General features: G+C 34.7%; 1 protein-coding gene across 1 annotated transcript; it reads left to right on the forward strand.

Moving 5' to 3' along the window:
- The first annotated feature begins 819 nt into the window (after positions 1-819).
- On the forward strand, positions 820-7,803 carry LOC131485401 (olfactory receptor 14A16-like). Its single transcript, XM_058684895.1, has 3 exons — positions 820-1,721; positions 6,639-6,657; positions 7,717-7,803. Exons 1-3 carry the CDS (start codon positions 820-822, stop codon positions 7,801-7,803), a joined length of 1,008 nt encoding a protein of 335 aa, XP_058540878.1.
- The last annotated feature ends 10,717 nt before the right edge of the window (positions 7,804-18,520 follow it).

Below are 18,520 nucleotides of genomic sequence, written 5' to 3' on the forward strand. Positions count from 1 at the left end.
CTATTAATAAATATATACAGAATGGGTCTGAGTACAGAAAAATAGTCAATAACATTCCATTGGAATTTACCTAATTAGTATTTCAATGAACAAGAATAATTCATATTATTGAAAGTTTCTTACAATTTCAAGAATTGCAAACAAACTCAAAAACAGTACAATGCAACAACAACCCAATGCACACACACAAAAAAGAAATAAACTTTTTAATACAGAAAAAAAAAGCCTTACCATTTGAAAGTTTTTCAAAATTTCCTGACTCAGGCATAATGGAGGACGAATGGATAAGTAGAAGAAATGGTGTTTGTTAAAGGCCTTCTTGCTAGTGAATTATGCCAGATGTTTTTATATGCATTATCTAATTGAATCAAATGGGAAAGCTCACTCTGTACATTGAATAAATTTATACTCTGATATTTATTCAAGATTAAAAGATATTAAATGAGAAAGTTGTAATTTATATTTGGGGCTGATTCCTCATATTCCATGGTTTGTCTCACTACTTATTGCAATACACATTATAAAACTTTCCATGTTAGAGAGATCCAGAGTATAGTCCTTGCTCTAGACAGATAGATGAGGTGGGTGATTTAGAATGGGCTGACACCCCCTTCAGTCATTCCACAGTGTTATCACTGTGGTTCAATGACCTCGATGGAGGCTTTCTGGTGTTACTCTCATGTGGTATTATATAGTTTGATAGATGTACATGACAGTAAGGGAAAGGGAAATTAAGAAACTACAACAATAAATTGTCTTCAGCTGAGTCTTAAGTTGTTTACTTTATTTTTTGTAGTAATTGATTAAATATCCAGAGAAATGGAAAACTTCACCTCTGGAGGAACGTTCTTCCTCATGGGCTTCTCAGATATTAGGGAGATCCAGATCTTACATGCGGTCCTGTTTTTGCTAATTTACCTAGCAGCCATCCTGGGGAACCTTCTCATCATCACCCTCACCACCAAGGATCATCGGCTCCACACTCCAATATACTTTTTCCTGAAGAACCTGTCTTTTCTGGATCTCTGCCTCATTTCCATCACTGTTCCCAAATCCATCATGAACTCTCTAATGAATCAAAACACAATTTCCTTTCTTGGATGTGTTTCACAGGTCTTTTTCTTCTTCCTCTTAGCCAGTACAGAAGTAGCACTACTCACAGTCATGTCCTATGACCGCTATGTTGCCATCTGCCATCCTCTCAGATATGACATCATCATAGGCCATGAAGCTTGCATACAGATGGTCACCTCTTCATGGATCAGTGGATGTCTCAATGCAATTCTTCATACAGCTTCTACCTTTTCCATACCCATATGCGGGCCTCCTGAAGTTAATCAGTTCTTCTGTGATGTCCCACAACTCCTCTCTCTTGCCTGTTCATATAACATTGGGGAATTAGTAGTCATTGGCCTCAGCCTACTGTTAGATTTTGGCTGTTTTGTGTTTATTGATATTTCTTACTGTTATGTATTCTCCACTGTGCTGAGGATGCCCTCTGTAGAAGGCAGGCACAAAGCTATCTCTACATGTTTGCCTCACCTCATTGTTGTGATTCTGTTTCTCTCTTCTGGGTTTTTTGCCTATTTACACCCCTTATCCAAATATCCATCACTCTTTGATTTGCTAGTTTCAGTATTCTATACTGTGGTGCCACCCACCATAAACCCCCTCATCTATAGTCTGAGAAATAAGGATATGAAGACGGCACTAAGGAAATTGTTAATGAGAAGATATTGTCTATCAAACTAAAGAGTTAATATTGCATACATTGTGATCTTTTTATTCATTGACATGATTATATAAATAATCCATTTCATAGCCTACTAATAATACTGGATATATAGAGTAAAAGTTATCATGAAAAATTTAATTGTACTCATTAAAGTGCAATTAAGAAGCATCCTCATTGTTTAGATCAAGTTGATGGCAAAACCCATAGGTTTCTACTTGGAAGTGTACAGATACATGCTGACTTATATTTGTCATACTAATGGGAAGGTCCTTTTCTGTGATGAATGGTAAATTGTACAGGATACTGGAACATCAGAAATAAACTTTGGCTCTTCTAGATAAACTGATAATATAGTAACTCTTAAGAAAGTTAATATGTAAAATGCCACATGACACAATACATAATGCATTCTCAAATTAAAGGAAATAGACAGAGGTAGGTGATGTCTGCACAGCACTGTGAATGTAGTAAATGCCACTAAACTGTACATATTAAGATGTATAATTTCATGTTGTGTTGATTTCATCTCAACAAGGCAAAAGTAAAAACAATGTGTTGTCCATCTGACTTCCCCTTTTCATAAGGTACTATGACATTTTCTGGCATCATTTGTGTCCCTGAAGTCTAGTGAGAAGACACAGAGATACAAAATGTGATTTTATTCAAAGTGCTAAGTGGAAAAAAATCTGTATTCAAAAATAATCTATCCAGCAAGGCTATCTATTATTCAGAACAGAAGGAGAGATAAAGAATTTCCCACAAAGGGGAGCCTGAGTGGCTCAGTTGGTTGAACATCCGACTTCGGCTCAGGTCATGATCTCACATTTCATGAGTTCGAGCCCTGAGCCAGGCTCTGTGCTGACAGCTCAGAGCCTTGATCCTGCTTTGGATTCTGTGTCTCTTTGTCTCTCTGCCCCTCCCCCGCTCACACTCTGTCCTTTCTTTCAAGCATAAACAAACATCAAAAAATAAAAAATAAAAATAAAAATAAAAGAATTTCCCAGAAAAACAAAATTAAAGGAGTTTGTGATTACTTAACTAACCCTGCAAGAAATATTAAAGGGCACAGTGACACAGTGAGGAAGACAAGAAAGGATCATAGGAAGTCCCCGAAGCAATGAGAAAATGAATAATAAAATGACAATAAATACATATCTGTCAATAATAACTTTGCCTTTAAATGAACTAAATGCTCCATTGAAAACACTTAGGTGTCAGTATGGATAAAAACAAAACAATACCCATATATATGCTTCCTACAAGAGACTTCTTTTAGATTTAAAGTTATGTACAGATTGACAGTGGGGGTATGGAAAAACATTTATCCTGCCAAAGAATGCCAAAAGAAAGCAAGAGAAGCAACACTTATATCAGACAAACTAGACTTTATAAGAAAGACAATAACAAGAGATAGAAAATGACACAATATATTTATAAATGGGACAATCTAACATGAAGATCTAACAATTGTAAATATTTATGTACCTGACATGGAAGCACACGAATATATAAAATAATAACAAACATAAAGGAATGATTTGATAATGATACACTAATAATAGGGAACTTTAACTCCCCACTGACAAATGCATGAAAGTTAAACAACATGCTGCTAAACACTGAATGGATCAACAAGGAAATGAAAGAAGAAATTTTAAAAACACATGGAATTAAAAATAAACACAATGATCCAAAATCATTGGGATGCAGCAAAAGAAGTCCTATGAAGGATATTTATAACAATAGAGGCCTAATTCAAGAAGCAAGAAATTTTTAAGATATAAAACCTAATCTTACACCTAAAGTAGCCAGAAAAAGAAAAACAAAGCCTAAATCCAGCAGAAGGTAGGGTATCATGATGATTAGAGCAGAAATAAATGTTATAGAAACCACACACACACACACACACACACACACAAACAACCCACAATAAAACGAATCAATAAAATCAGGAACTGGTTCTTTGAAAAAAATATATACAAACTTCTAGCCAGATTTATCAAAAAGAAAAGTGAAAGGACACAAATAAAATCAAATATGGGACCAGAGAAATAACATGCAACAGCACATAAATTCAAAGAATTATAAAAGTATATTATGAAAAACTATATGTGAATAAATTGAAAACTTAGAAGAAGTGGTAAAATTCCTAGAAATTTATAAAATACCAAAACTGAAATAGTGTGAATTAGTAAACTTGAACAGACTGATGACTTGCATAGGAATTGAATAGGAATCAAAAAATCTCCCAACAAAAGGGGACCAGAGGGCTTCACAGGTAAATTCTACAATACATTTAAAGAAGAGTTATGACTGGGGCACCTTGGTGGGTCAGTTGGTTGAGCATCTGATTCTTGACTTTTAGCTCAGGTCATGATCCCAGTGTCCTGTTATCAAGCCATACATTGGGCTATGCATGGAGTGTGGAGCCTGCTTAAGGTGATCTCTCTCTCTAGCTCTGCCACTTTCCACTACTTGCTCAATTTCTCCCTCTCTAAAGTACAAAAATGAGTAAAGAAATAAATAAGAGTTATCACCAAGTCTTCTCAAACTATTACAAAAAAATAGAAAAAAGAAGGAAAACTTTGAACTTTAGTCTATGAAACTAACATTACCTTGATACCAAAACCAGATAACAACAACAATAAGAAAACTATAGGCCAATATCCCTGATGGATAGAGTGCAAAAATTCTCAATAAAATACTAACGAACCAACTAACTACATTTTAAGAAATCATTCATGACAATCAAGTAGGATTTATTCCTAGGTTAAAAGTGTTGTTCAATATTCATATAATGTGAAACACCACATTAATAAAAGAAAGGATAAAAAATGTGATCACTTAAATACATGTAGAATACATGTTGACAAATTACAACATCTTTTAATAACAAAAACTCTCAAAGAAGGTTTGGAGGAAATATAATTCAAAATAATAGAGATCATCTATGGAAAATGCACAGCTAGTGTCATCTTCAACGGGGAAAAACTGAGAGCTTTTCCTCTACAGTTAGGAACAAGACATGGATGTCCACTCTCAGCACTATCATTTAACATAATGTTGGAAGTCCTAGACACAACAATCAGACAACAGAGAAATAAAATGCATCCAATTTAGCAAGTAAGAAGGAAAACTTTCACTATTGGCAAACTTAATATTATATATAAAAAAATCTGAAAGACTCCACCCAAAAACTGTTGGAACTAATAAGTGACTTCAGTAAAGTTGCAGGAAACAAAATCAATGCACAAAAATCTGTTGCATTTATGTACATGAATAATGAAGCAGCAGAAAGGAAAATTAAGAAACCAATCTCATTTACAATTGCACCAAAAGCATAAGATATCTAGGAAAAAACACAACCAGAGGTGAAAGACCTGTACTAGACATTTCCATGTTCATAGATTGCAGGATCAAAGATTGTTAAAATGTCTGTACTATGCAAATCAATATACACATTTAATGCAATCCCCATCAATATACCACCAGCATTTTTTCACAGATCTAGAACAATCCTCTAAATTACATGGAAACACAAAAGACTTGAATAGCGAAAACAATCTAGAAAAGTGAACACATTATGGAGGCATCACAATGTCAGACTTCAAGTTATATTACAAGGTTGTAGTAATAAAAACAACATGTTATTGGCACAAAAATAAACATACACACCAATAAACCAGAATTGAAATATCAGAAAAAAGTCCACAACTATATAGTCAATTAATCTTCTACAAAGCAGGAAAGAATATCCAGTGAGGGGTGCCTGGGTGGCTAAGTTCGTCAAGCTTCTGACTTCAGCTCAAGTCATGATCTGATGGTCAGTGAGTTCAAGCTCCGTGTCATGCTCTGTGCTGACAGCTCAGAGCCTGGAGCCTGCTTCAGATTCTGTGTCTGTCTTTCTCTCTCTTTGCCCCTCCCCCACTTATTCTCTCTCTCTCTCTCTCTCTCTCTCTCTCTCTCTCTCTCCCCCAAAGGAAAAAAAAAACTAAATATTTTTAAAAATTAAAAAATATTTTTAAAAAGTAGGAAAGAATATCCAATAAAAAAAGAGAGTCTTTTCAACAAATGGTGTTGGGAAAACTGTACAACAACATGCAGAAGAATGAGTTGAACCACTCTTATACCATATACAAAAATAAATTCAAAATGGATTATAGACTTAAATGTGAGACTGAATCATAAAAATCCTAGAATAAATCACAGGCACTAAATTCTTTGACATCAGACATAGCAACTTATTACTAGATATGTCTCCTGAGGCAAGGGAAATAATAGCAAAAATACATGATTGAACATTAACAATATGAAAAGCTTCTGCCTGCACAGTGAAATAAACAACAAAACTAAAAGGCAACCTAAGGAATGGGAGAATATATTTGCAAATGGCCTGCCCAATGTAGGGTTAGTTTTAAAAATATATAAAGAATATATATAACTCAATACCCAAAAAATGATTAATCCAATTAAATAATGAGAAGATATGAGTAGATCTTTTACCAAAGAAGATATACAGATGGCTGATAGAAAAATGAAAATATACTCAACATCATTCAACATTAGGGAAATGCAAATCAAAACCAAGATGAGCAAGCACCTCTCACCTGTCAGAATGGCTAAAATTAACAGCACAAGAAGCAACAGGTGTAGGCAAAGATGCAGAGAAAGGGAACCCTCTTAGACTCTTGGTGGAAATTCATAGCAATTTTGGAAAACAGTATGGAGGTTCCCGAAAAAGTTAAAAATAGAGCTAGATTATAATCCAGTAATTGCATTAGGAGATATTTACCCCCAAATACAAAGATACTAATTCAAAAGGATGAATGCAACCCAATGTTTATAGCAACATTATTTCTAATAGCCAGATTATGGAAAGAACCCAATTGTCCGTCAGCTAAAGAATGAATAAGGAGGAAGCAGTGAATATATACAATGGACTATTACTCAGCCATAAAGAAATGAAATCTTGTCATTTGCAACTACATGGATGGAGCTACAGAATATTATGAGAAGAAAAATAAGTCAGTTGGAGAAAGAGAAATGATTTCACTCATATGTGGAATTTAAGAAACAAAACAAAGATCAAAGGGAAAAAAGAGAGAAAAGCAAACCCAGAATCAGGCTTTTAGCTATAAAGAACCAACTAATGGGTGCCAGAGCAATGTGGGGTGTTTGGGTTAAGGATATAGTGGTGATTAAGGAGTGCACTTGTTGTGATGAGCACTGGGTTTTTATGCAAGTATTAAATCATCAAATTGTACACCTGCAACTAATGTGTCACTGTATATTAAATAATGGAATTTAAATAAAATCTTCAAAAAAGTATCCGGCAGAACTAGCTATGATAATTAATAAAGGTGGTTACACTAAAAAACAGATTTTCAATGCAGATGAAACAACCTTATATTGGAAGATGTTATATAGTACTTTCATAGCTTGACATTAGAAGTCTGTGTTTGCCTTTGAGTCTTCAAAGGATAGGCTATCTCTCCTTTAGGCACTAATGTATCTGGTGACATTAACTTGAAGCCAATTGTCATTTACAAGAGTGAAAATCCTAGGATACTAAAAAATTATTCTAACTCTATGCCTCTGCTTTATAAATAGAACAACAAAGCCTGCATGACAGCACATCTGTTGCCAACAAGGTATTAAAAGTTTAAACCTATTCTTGAGAAATACTGCTCAGAAAACAAACAAACAAAAAACATTGATTTTAAAATATTATTATTCATTGACAATGCATCTCGTCACCCAAGAGCTCCAGTGAAGGTGTAAAATGAGATGGACATTGTTTTTATGCCTGATAACACAACATTTATTCTGTACCCCATGGATCAAGAAGTAATTTTGATTTTCAAATTTTCTTATTTTAGAAGTACGTACCATAAGGATATAGCTATCATGTATAGTGATTCATCTGATGGATGGTGTTGGGGGTGTAAATTGAAATCCTTCTGGAAATGATTCACCATTAGGTGCTGTTAAGAATCTTCATAATGCACGAGAAGAGGTCAAACATCAACAAGAATTTAAATGAAAGTGATTTTAAACTCCATGGGTGACTTTGAGGGTTTCTTGCTTTCAGGGCAGCAAATAACTGTAGATTTGGTAGAAACAGCAAGAGAACTCTAATTGGAAGTGAAGCCTTTTCTTTCAGATTGCATAATTTGTTGGCATGTAATTGCTCATAAATTCTTTTATTACTGTTTGTATTTTCACAGTGTTGGTTGCGATCTCTCTTTCATTCGTGATTTTATTTGTTTGGGTCCTTTCCTTTCTCTTTATGATCAATCTGGCTTGTTAATTCTTTCAAAGAACCAGTTACTGGTTTCATTGATCTGTTGTAATGCTTTTGTTTTTCTTTTTGTTTCTTTTTTCTTTTTTTAAATTATTTTGATATTAGTGATTTCTGCTCAAATCTTTATTATTTCTCTTCTTCGGCTAGGTTTGGGTTTTATTTGCTATTCTTTTTCCAACATTTTTCTAGGGGTAGGATTAAGCTGTGTATTTGAGACCCGCATTCCTTAATTAGAAAGGCTTGGATTGCTATAGACTTCCCTTTTATAACCAACATTGCTGCATCCCAGAGGTTTTGGACTTTTGTGTTTACATTTTCATTGGCTTCCATGTAATTTTTAATTTTGTCTTTAATGTTTTGGCTCACCCATTCATTCCTTAGTAGGATGTTCTTTAATCTCCAAGTATTCATTCTCTTTCCATTTTTTTTTCTTCGGGTTGATTCTGAGTTTCATAGTGTTGTGGTCTGAAAATATGCATGATATGATATCAATCTTTTTGTAATTGTTGAGGACTGATTTGTCACCCACTATGTGATCTATTCTGGAGAATGTTCCATGTGCACTCTAGAAGAATGTGCATTCTGACGCTTTAGGATGAAATGTTCTGAATAAATCTGTTAAATCCATCTGGTGTAATGTGTTATTCAGAGCCATTGTTTCCTTTTTGATTTTCTACTTACCTGATCTGTCCATTACTGTAAGTTGGATATTGAAGTTCCTACTATTATGGTATCATTATTGATGAGTTTTTATTATGTTTGTGATTAATCAAATTTTATATTTGGGTGCTTTATATTGGGGGCATACATATTTACAATTGTTAGGGCTTCTTGGTTGATAGACACCTTAACTATGATATAATGTCCTTCTTCATCTCTTGGTACAGTCTTTATTTTAAAATCTAGTTTGTATGATATGAGTATGACTATTCCAACTTTATTTTAGTGATCATTAGCATGATAGATGGTTCACCATTCCCTTTCAATTTGAAGGTGTCCTTAGGTCTAAAATGGGTCTCTTGTAAACAAAATATAGATGGATCTTATTCTTCATTCTGATGCCCTATGTCTTTTGATTGGAACATTTAGTCCATTTACATTGAGAGTGAGTACTGAAAGATATGAAGTTGTGCCATTGTGTTACTTGTTGAGTTAGTGTTTCTGATAATCTCTGAACCGTTTTAGTCTTTATTCCTTTTTTCATTTTGTTTTGCTTTGTCTTTTCTCCACTCAAAGGACACCCTTAAAATTTCTTGCAGGACTGGTTTAGTGGTTACTAACTTCCTTAATTTTTGTTCATCTTGGAAACTCTTTATCTCTCCTTCTATTTTGAATGAGAGGCTTGCTGTATAAAGAATTCTTGTCTATATATATTTCCAATTTAGCATGCAGAATATATCCTGCCACTCCTTTCTGACATTCCAAGTTTCTGTGGATAAGTCTGCTATGAACCAGATCTGTCTTCCTCTATGGGTTAAGGACTTTTTTCTCTTGCTACTTTCATAATTCTTTCCTTGTCTGTATATTTTGTAAATTTAACTATGATATGCCTTGGTCATGGTGGATTCCTGTTGAATCTAATGAAAGTTCTCTGTACTTCTTGGATTTTGGTGTCTGTGTCCTTCCCCAGATTAGGAAAGTTTTTTGCTATTATTTGCTCCAATAAACTCTCTTCCCCTTTTTCTCTCTTTTCCCCATCTTGGACTCCTTTGAAGTGTTATTCAAATGTTGTTCCCTTTTAATAAGTTACTGATTTCTCTAAGTCTTGTTTTGTAATCTCTTGCCTATGTTGCCTTCTTTTTTTCTGCTTCATTATTCTCCATAATTTTGTCTTTTATATCACTGATTTTCTGCCTTGTCTAAATGGACAAATATCTAGAAATATATAAACTATAAAAACTGAAACAGGAAGAAATAGAAAATTTACACATACCCATAACTCAGTAAATAACTTGAATCAGTAATCAAAAAATCTCCCAACAAACAACAGTCCAGGGCTGGATGGCATTCCATGGGAATTCCATAAAATGTTTAAAGAGGGCTTACACTTATTCTTTTGAAGCTGAATCCAAGAATTAGAAATGGAATGGAAAACTTCCAAACTCATTCTATGGAGCCAGCAGTACTTTGATTCAAAAATCAAAGACCCCGTGTGATGTTAAGTGAAATAAGCCATACAGAGAAAGACAGATACCGTATGTTTTCACTCTTATGTGGATCCTGAGAAACTTGACAGAAACCCATGGGGGAGGTTAAGGGGAAAAAAAAGAGGTTAGAGTGGGAGAGAGCCAAAGCATGAGAGACTCTTAAAAACTGAGAACAAACTGAGGGTTGATGGGGGGTGGGAGGGAGGGGAGGGTGGGTGATGGGTATTGGGGAGGGCACCTTTTGGGATGAGCACTGGGTGTTGTATGGAAACCATTTTGACAATAAATTCCATATATTGAAAAAAAAAATCAAAGACCCCACAAAAAAGGAAAAATACAGACCAGTTTCCCTGATGAACATGGATGCAAAAATTCTCAACAGAACACTATAAAACAGGCTCCAACGATACATTGAAAGACTTATTCACCACAATCAAGTGGTATTTATTCCTGGGATATAAGTTTGGTTCAATATCTGCAAATCAATCAATGTGATACATCACATCAATAAAAGGCAGAATAAGAACCACATGATCCTCTAAACAGATGCAGAAAAACATTTAACAAAATACAGCATCCTTTCTTGATAAAAACCCTCAAGAAAGTAGTGATAGAAGAAACATACCTGAAGATCATAAAGGACATATATGAAGCACCCACAGCTAATATCATCCTTGATTGGGAAAAACAAAGCTTTCCACCTAATGTCAGGACAAGACAAGGATGGCCACTCTCACCACTGTTATTCAAGACAGGGTTGGAAGTCCTAGCCTTAGCAATCAAACAGCAAAAAGTAATAAAGAGATTCCAAATTGGCAAGGAGGAAGTTAAGCTTTCACTCTTTGCAGAAGACATGATACTCTTCGTGAAAAACCCAAAAGACTCCACCAAAAACCTGCTAACTGATCCATGAGTTCAGCAAAATTGTAGGATATGAATTCAATGTACAGTATTCAACTGCATCTCTATACACCAGTAATGAAGTAGCAGAAAGATAAATCAAGGAATTAATTCCATTTATAATTACTCCAAAGACTGTAAAATACCTAGAAATAAATGTAACCAAAGAGTTAAAAATCTATACACTGAAAACTACAGAAAGCTTATTGAAGGACAATGAAGAAGACACAAAAAATGGAAAAACATTCCATGTTCATGGATTGGAAGAATAAATATTGTTAAAATGTTGATACTACCCAAAGCAATCTACATATTCAATGCAATTCCTATAAAATAACATCAGCATTCTTCACAGAGCTGGAACAAACAATTCTAAAAGTTGTATGGAACCAGAAAAGTCCCCCACATAGCCAAAGTAATGTTGAAACAGAAAACAAAAGCTGGAGGCATCACAATTCCATACTTCAAGGTATGTTACAAAGCTCTAATCATTAGCATAGGATGGTAGTGGCACAAAAACAGACAAATAAGTCAATGGAATAGAATAGAGAACCCAGAAATGGACCTAGAAGCATATGGCCAAGTAATCCTTGACAATGCAGGAAAGAATAGTCAATGGAAAAATACAGTCTCCTCAACAGATAGTGTTGGGAGAAGTGTACAGTGACATGCAGAAGAATAAACCTAGACCACTTTCTTACACCACACAAAATAAACTCAAAATGGGTGAAAGACCTAAACATAGTACAGGAAGCTATTAAAATCCTAGAAAGAAAATAGGCAACAAACTCTTTGATTTTAGCCATAGCAACTTCTTACTTGACATGTCTCATGAGGCAAGGGAAACAAAACCCAAAATGAACTATTGGGACTCATTGAGGTAAAAATATTCTGCACGGCAAAGGAAACAGTCAACAAAATTAAAAGACAATAGATGGAATGAGAGAAGATATTTGCAAAAGACATATCAAATAAAAGGTTAGTATCCAAACTGCATAAAGAATTTATCAAGCTAAACACCCAAAAAACAAATAATCCAATCAAGAAATGGGCAACAAACATGAACAGGCACTCTTCCAAAGATGACATCCAGATGGATAACAGATGAAAACATCTTCAACATCACTCATCAGCAGGGGAATAAAAATCAAAACCACACTGAGACATCACTTCACACCTGTCAGAATGGCTAAAAATGACAACTCAGGCAACAGATTTTGACGAGGATGCAGAGAAAGAGGAACCCTTTTGCACTGCTGTTGGGGAATGCAAACTGGTGCAGCCACTCTGGAAAGTGTGGAGGTTCCTCAAAAATTTAAATATAAAACTACCCTGTGGCCCCAAAATTTCACTACTATGTAATTAATCAAAGGATAAAAAATTGCTGATTTAAAGCAGGACATGCCCCCCAATGTTTATAGCAGTGCTATTGACAATAGCCAAAGTATGCGAAGAGCCAGAATGTCCATTGACTGATCAATGAATAAAGAAGATGTGGTATACACACACACACACACACACACACACACACACACACACACTCTAATATTAGTCTGCAATCAAAAAGAATGAAATCTTACCATTTGCAACAACATGGATGGAACTAGAGTGTATAAGTGAATAAGTCAGTGAGAGAACGAAAGGTACAATTTCACTCATATGTGGAATTTAAGAAACAGAACAGATGAACATAGCATAAGGTAAACAAAAACAAGGTAAAAACAGATGGGGAGAAAAACCATAAGAGACTCTTAAATACCGAAAACAAACTGAGAGTTGATGGAGGGGTGTTGGGTAGGGGGCTGGGCTAAATGAGTGATGGGCATTAAGGAGGTCACATGTGGGGATGAGCACTGGATGTTATACGTAAGTGATGAATCCCTAAATTCTAGTCCTGAAATCATTATTACACTATCTGTTAACTAACTCATTTAAATTTAAAATATAATAAATAAATAAATAAATAAATAAATAAATAAGTGAAGCCTGACAATGTTACTTAATTGTTGCAATCTCATAATAAACTTTAATGGATAAAGAGTGGCTTCTTACTGCTGAACAAAGAATTTTTTTGACATGGAATCTACTGGTGAGAAACTATGAAAATTGTTGAAATAAATACAAGTGGATTTAGAATATCACATAAACTTAGTTGATAATCAGGCAGGGTTTTAAAGGATTTACTCCAACTTTGAAAGAAGTTATACTGTGGGTAAAATGCTGACAAAAGCATTAATTATTACAGAGAAATCATCCATGAAGAGAAAGGTCAATAGTTACAGCATATTTTATTATTGTTTTTTTTTTTTTAATTTTTTTTTCAACATTTTTTATTTATTTTTGGGACAGAGAGAGACAGAGCATGAACGGGGGAGGGGCAGAGAGAGAGGGAGACACAGAATCGGAAACAGGCTCCAGGCTCCGAGCCATCAGCCCAGAGCCTGACGCGGGGCTCGAACTCACGGACCGCGAGATCGTGACCTGGCTGAAGTCGGACGCTTAACCGACTGCGCCACCCAGGCGCCCTTATTATTGTTTTTTTTAAAAAAATGTTTGTTACTTATATTTGAGACAGAGAGGGTGGGTGGCTGAGAGAGGAAGAGAGACAGAGTATCCCAAGCAGGCTCTACACTGTCAGTGCAGAGCCCGATATGGGGCTGAAAATCACTAATGTGAGATCTTGACCTGAACCCAAATCAAGAGTTGGTCACTTAACTGAATAAGCCACCCAGGCTCCCCTGTTATTGTTTTATATTAAGAAATTTCCACAGCCACCTCCACCTTGATCAACCCTGATTAGTCAGACGCCATCAACCTCAAGGTAAGACCATCCACCAGCAAAAAGTTTATAACTCACTCAAAACTCAGATGATGGTGAGTATTTTTTACCAATAAATATTTAAATTAAGTATTTAAGTTTTTCTATAGACATAATACTATTGCACACTTACTAGCCTAGAGTATAAACATAACTTTTATATGCCATAGGAAAACAAAAAAATCATTTGATTCAATTTATTATATTTACTTTGGTGCCATGGTTCAGAACTGAAATTGTCATATCTTTGAAGTACTTCTGTCATTTAAAAAAAATTTTAGGGGCACCTGGGTGGCTCAGTCAGTTAAGCGTCTGACTTCAGCTCAGGTCATGATCATGCATTCTGTGAGTTCAAGCCCCACATAAGCCTCTGTGCTGACAGCTCAGAGCCTGGAGCCTGCTTCAGATTCTGTGTCTCCCTCTCTCTCTGGCCCTTCCCTTCTTGAGCTCGCTCTCTCTCTCTCTCTCTCTCTCAAAAATAAACAAACATTAAAAAATTTAAAAAAATAAAAATAAATAAATAATTTAACGCTTATTTATTTTTGAGAGAGAGAAGGTGAGTCGGGGAGGGAGAGGGAGAGAGGAAGACACAGAATCTGAAGCAAGCTCCAGGCTCCAAGCTGTCAGCACAGAGCCCAATGCGGGGCTCAAACTCATGAGGAGTAAGATCATGACCTGCACCCAAGTCGGATGCTTAACTGATTGAGCCACTCAGGTGCCCTGAGGTACTTCTGTCATTTTTAAAGATATTGGCCAGCGTGAAGGAACCTTATTGAAATAAATTGTATGTTACTTGATATTGAAGTAAAAAAAAATATTTAAGATATATTGATGGACTGAGTTTAATCATCATTATTCTGAGTCTCCAAAAACTGGTTCTGTATTTGCATTGAGTTTCTTCATAATTCATTCTCCTGGCAATGGATTATAATAAATTGTATTTAATAGTTCTAATTCTGTACACATAGGTATTTTTCATCATAAATAACTATTTTCAGAAGAAAAAAAATACTGAATTTGTGAAATATGCAGAGAAAAGTTTCAATGACAGTAAATATATATTGATTTCTTAGAAAAATGATTTGTGTATCTGTCTCATTTTCAAGTCATTGATTTGTATTATACAAATGCCAGATGTACAATATATAATATTATATATATATATATATATATATATATATATATATAATAATATTATATATTATATGGGAATATATATACATATATATTGGAATATATATATATATATATATATATATATATATATTGGGAATTTTCATGTAAAATGTAGTTTTCTTAGAGATAAGAACATTGATGGGAGGCCTGGGTGGCTCAATCGGTTAAGCGTCTGACTTCGACTCAGGTCATGATCTCGTGGTTCATGGGTTTGAAACCCATGTCAGGCTATGTGCTGGCAACTCGAAGCCTGATACCTGTTTTGGATTCTGTGTCTCCCTCTCTCTGCCCCTGCCCCGTTCATACTCTGTCTCTCTCTCTGTCTCTCTCAAAAATAAATAAACATTAAAGTTAAAAAAAATAAAACATTGGGAATCCGTCATATAATGGCAATTCATGGATACTCAAAAGTCCATGTTTGTACCCAGAATATATGAATATGTTATTTATATGGAAAAAAAAGGACATTAGTGATAGAATTAAATTTATAGACCTTGATATGGAGAGAATATCCTAGATAATCCAGCTGGGCTCAATGTAATCACATAAAATCTTAAAAAATGAGAGCCTTTCTCAACTGTAGTCAGAAAATCAGAAAGATGGCCCGATGAGATGAACCTTACTGGGCAATGTTGACTTTTAAAGATAAAGTAAGGGGGCCCATGATTCAAGGAATGTGGGAAACCTCTAGAAGCTGGAAAATGCAAGGAAACAGATTTTTCCCTAAAGATTTGAGACGATAACATAGCCCTGAGACACCATAATTTTATTTCAGTAAGTCTGACCTATAAAAACGTGCAATTCGTGCTTTTAAGCTATTAGGCTTGTGGTAATCTGTATGTGCAATAATAGAAAATTAAAACACTGAATGAAAGTCAGTATTTCATTATCAATGTGCCACATTTGATCTATAGGATGTTTAAAATTGATTAGAGGAGAAATATTCTATCTATCTATCTATCTATCTATCTATCATCTATCTATCATTATCTACGCACTCTCAAAATGTCTTTAACTGTTAAAACATTTTGCATATTCAAACAACTAGACCCCATAAATCACACCTGGAATGGAAACTTTGTAACTATATCCAACAACAGATGTGAATCTCAGAGACAATATTAAGCACAAGAAACTGGACATACAGGATGTACCCTGTAAAATGTCATTCATCTTCTATAAATATTTAAAACAGGATGTTTTCAGAAGTCAGGATAACACTTATGTTCAGTGTTGAGTTGTAAAGGAGGTTCTGGGGTGTGATTTGTTCTACGTATTCTAGATGCTGATAAAATGGGTGTGTGAAGTTTGCAAAAATATGTTCAGCTGTATTCATAAAATATGTGCACTCTTCTTTATGTAAAATATACATAAAGTATTTAACCAAAGAAGTAAAGCCCCTCAGATGTTGAGGGAGTAGAAAAATATTTCTGACCCAATGATAATGAATATCCACCTGTGCTCTGGAACAACCTGAAAAGGAGTTGGGTGATTTTACACATGTCTGAGGGAGGAGACTTTCCTGGCCTTGGCACAGATCACCGTGATTGGAGAACCATAAAATGTGGCAAATATAAAAATACATAATGGTATCATAAAGCAAAGATTTTGTTTACACCCAGGGTGTATTAGACACTAAGAAAGAACAAAGACTCCCGATTATGACTGCAAATTGATTATTCACCATACTGGCAGAAACATTGAGTGCTATTCACCATCAGATTTATTTTTTTTAGTTTGTTTATTTATTTATTTTTTTTATTTTGAGAGACAGTGAGGTGGAGGATCAGAGGGAGCTGGAGAGAGAGAGAATCCCCAGCAAGTTCCCCACTCTTAGTGGCTGAGTTAAGGTCAAGACTTGGATGCTCAACCAATTGAGCCACCCAGACACCACCAGATTTATTTGATTTAACAAATCAGTGTGATATCACACTTTTTGCATACAGAAATATCTAGAATCAGATCCACACTGCTCTACCCAAATGGATGCTATTTGGATTAATAGAATGTTAATGTAATTTTACACATATATTTCACTTCTGTGATATTAAAATATTGCCTGAAACATGACACAATGTAACAAATTCTATTCTCTAGTTACAAATTTTTTCTGTGCTAATAAGTAACTTTACCAACACCTTTTCTTCCCATAATAATTGAAGCAACAATATTGCTATATCATGGATTATTTGCTAAGTATGTTGGTAAAAGTCACTGGGGTATACGGACATCCTGCTGAACACAATACCAGCTGAAATGAATCTCTATAGATATGGGTAATGGTCTTTCCATAACTTATATTTACTTAGTTGTGAAGAAAAAAACAGTTATGTAACAAAGGGCTTGAAACTTTATTGTTAGGGGGCCTACCAAAAAAAAAAAAAAAAAGGAAAACCAAATCAATAATGTTTACAACAAGGAAATTTTTTAAATACAAAATTATGACCAAAGACTTAAAATTCCAGGCCATGAACATATGAAGATGAGACAAAATATCTAGAACTAGTGTGAAAAATTCTATGATGAGTATTAATACAGAAGGCAATAGATGTAAAGATACATGGCAATCAAAGGCATTTTACTGGTGGATGGAAAACTTTAATTTTGGAGGGTGAAATACAGGAAGGTAAGGTTGTTTTTACTGAATTATAAGGAGAGAAAGTATATGATAGCCAGAAAAGCCTAATGCATAATGACAGATTCCAAGATCTAGAAGCTATTCTGTGTGAATGAAGAAGATGCTTTCTACAAAAGAGTGGATGGAAAATAACATTAGAAAAGAGATGATTTTAGGGGCGCCTGGGTGGCTCAGTCGGTTAAGTGGCCGACTTCGGCTCAGTTCATGATCTCGCAGTCCGTGAGTTCGAGCCCCGCGTGGGGCTCTGTGCTGACAGCTCAGAGCCTGGAGCCTGTTTCAGATTCTGTGTCTCCCTCTCTCTGACCCTCCCCTGTTCGTGCTCTGTCTCTCCCTGTCTCAAAAATAAATAAAACGTTAAAAAAAATTAAAAAAAAGAAAGATGATTTTATGGTATGTAAAGAAAAAAAAAACAATCCAATCTGAAGTCAAACGAAATGAAGAAGAAAATCGTAAAAATTGCTGATGATCGCAATAACCAGAGTTAATTACTTTATTATATTTTGCATTATATATTTTATATTTTTCTAACATACAAATATAGATAAGTGTGTGAGCACATACATATTTTACAAGGATGATATGAATCCTTACATGCTCTTTAGTGCACTATTTTCTTTCACAAAACAATATGTGATATGCATTTTTCAAGTCCACATATAGGATTTACACTATCATTTTTATATCTACATTAAAAAGCTTGGAATATTGTCTTTTACCCATTTTGATAAATATTAAGAACACTTGAAACATTCTTTAATTTTATTATAAAAATAAGTTATATGAACATCATTGGATTATATAT

The sequence above is a fragment of the Neofelis nebulosa genome, chromosome 1 (genome assembly GCF_028018385.1).
Source record: "Neofelis nebulosa isolate mNeoNeb1 chromosome 1, mNeoNeb1.pri, whole genome shotgun sequence".
Taxonomy (NCBI): domain Eukaryota; kingdom Metazoa; phylum Chordata; class Mammalia; order Carnivora; family Felidae; genus Neofelis; species Neofelis nebulosa.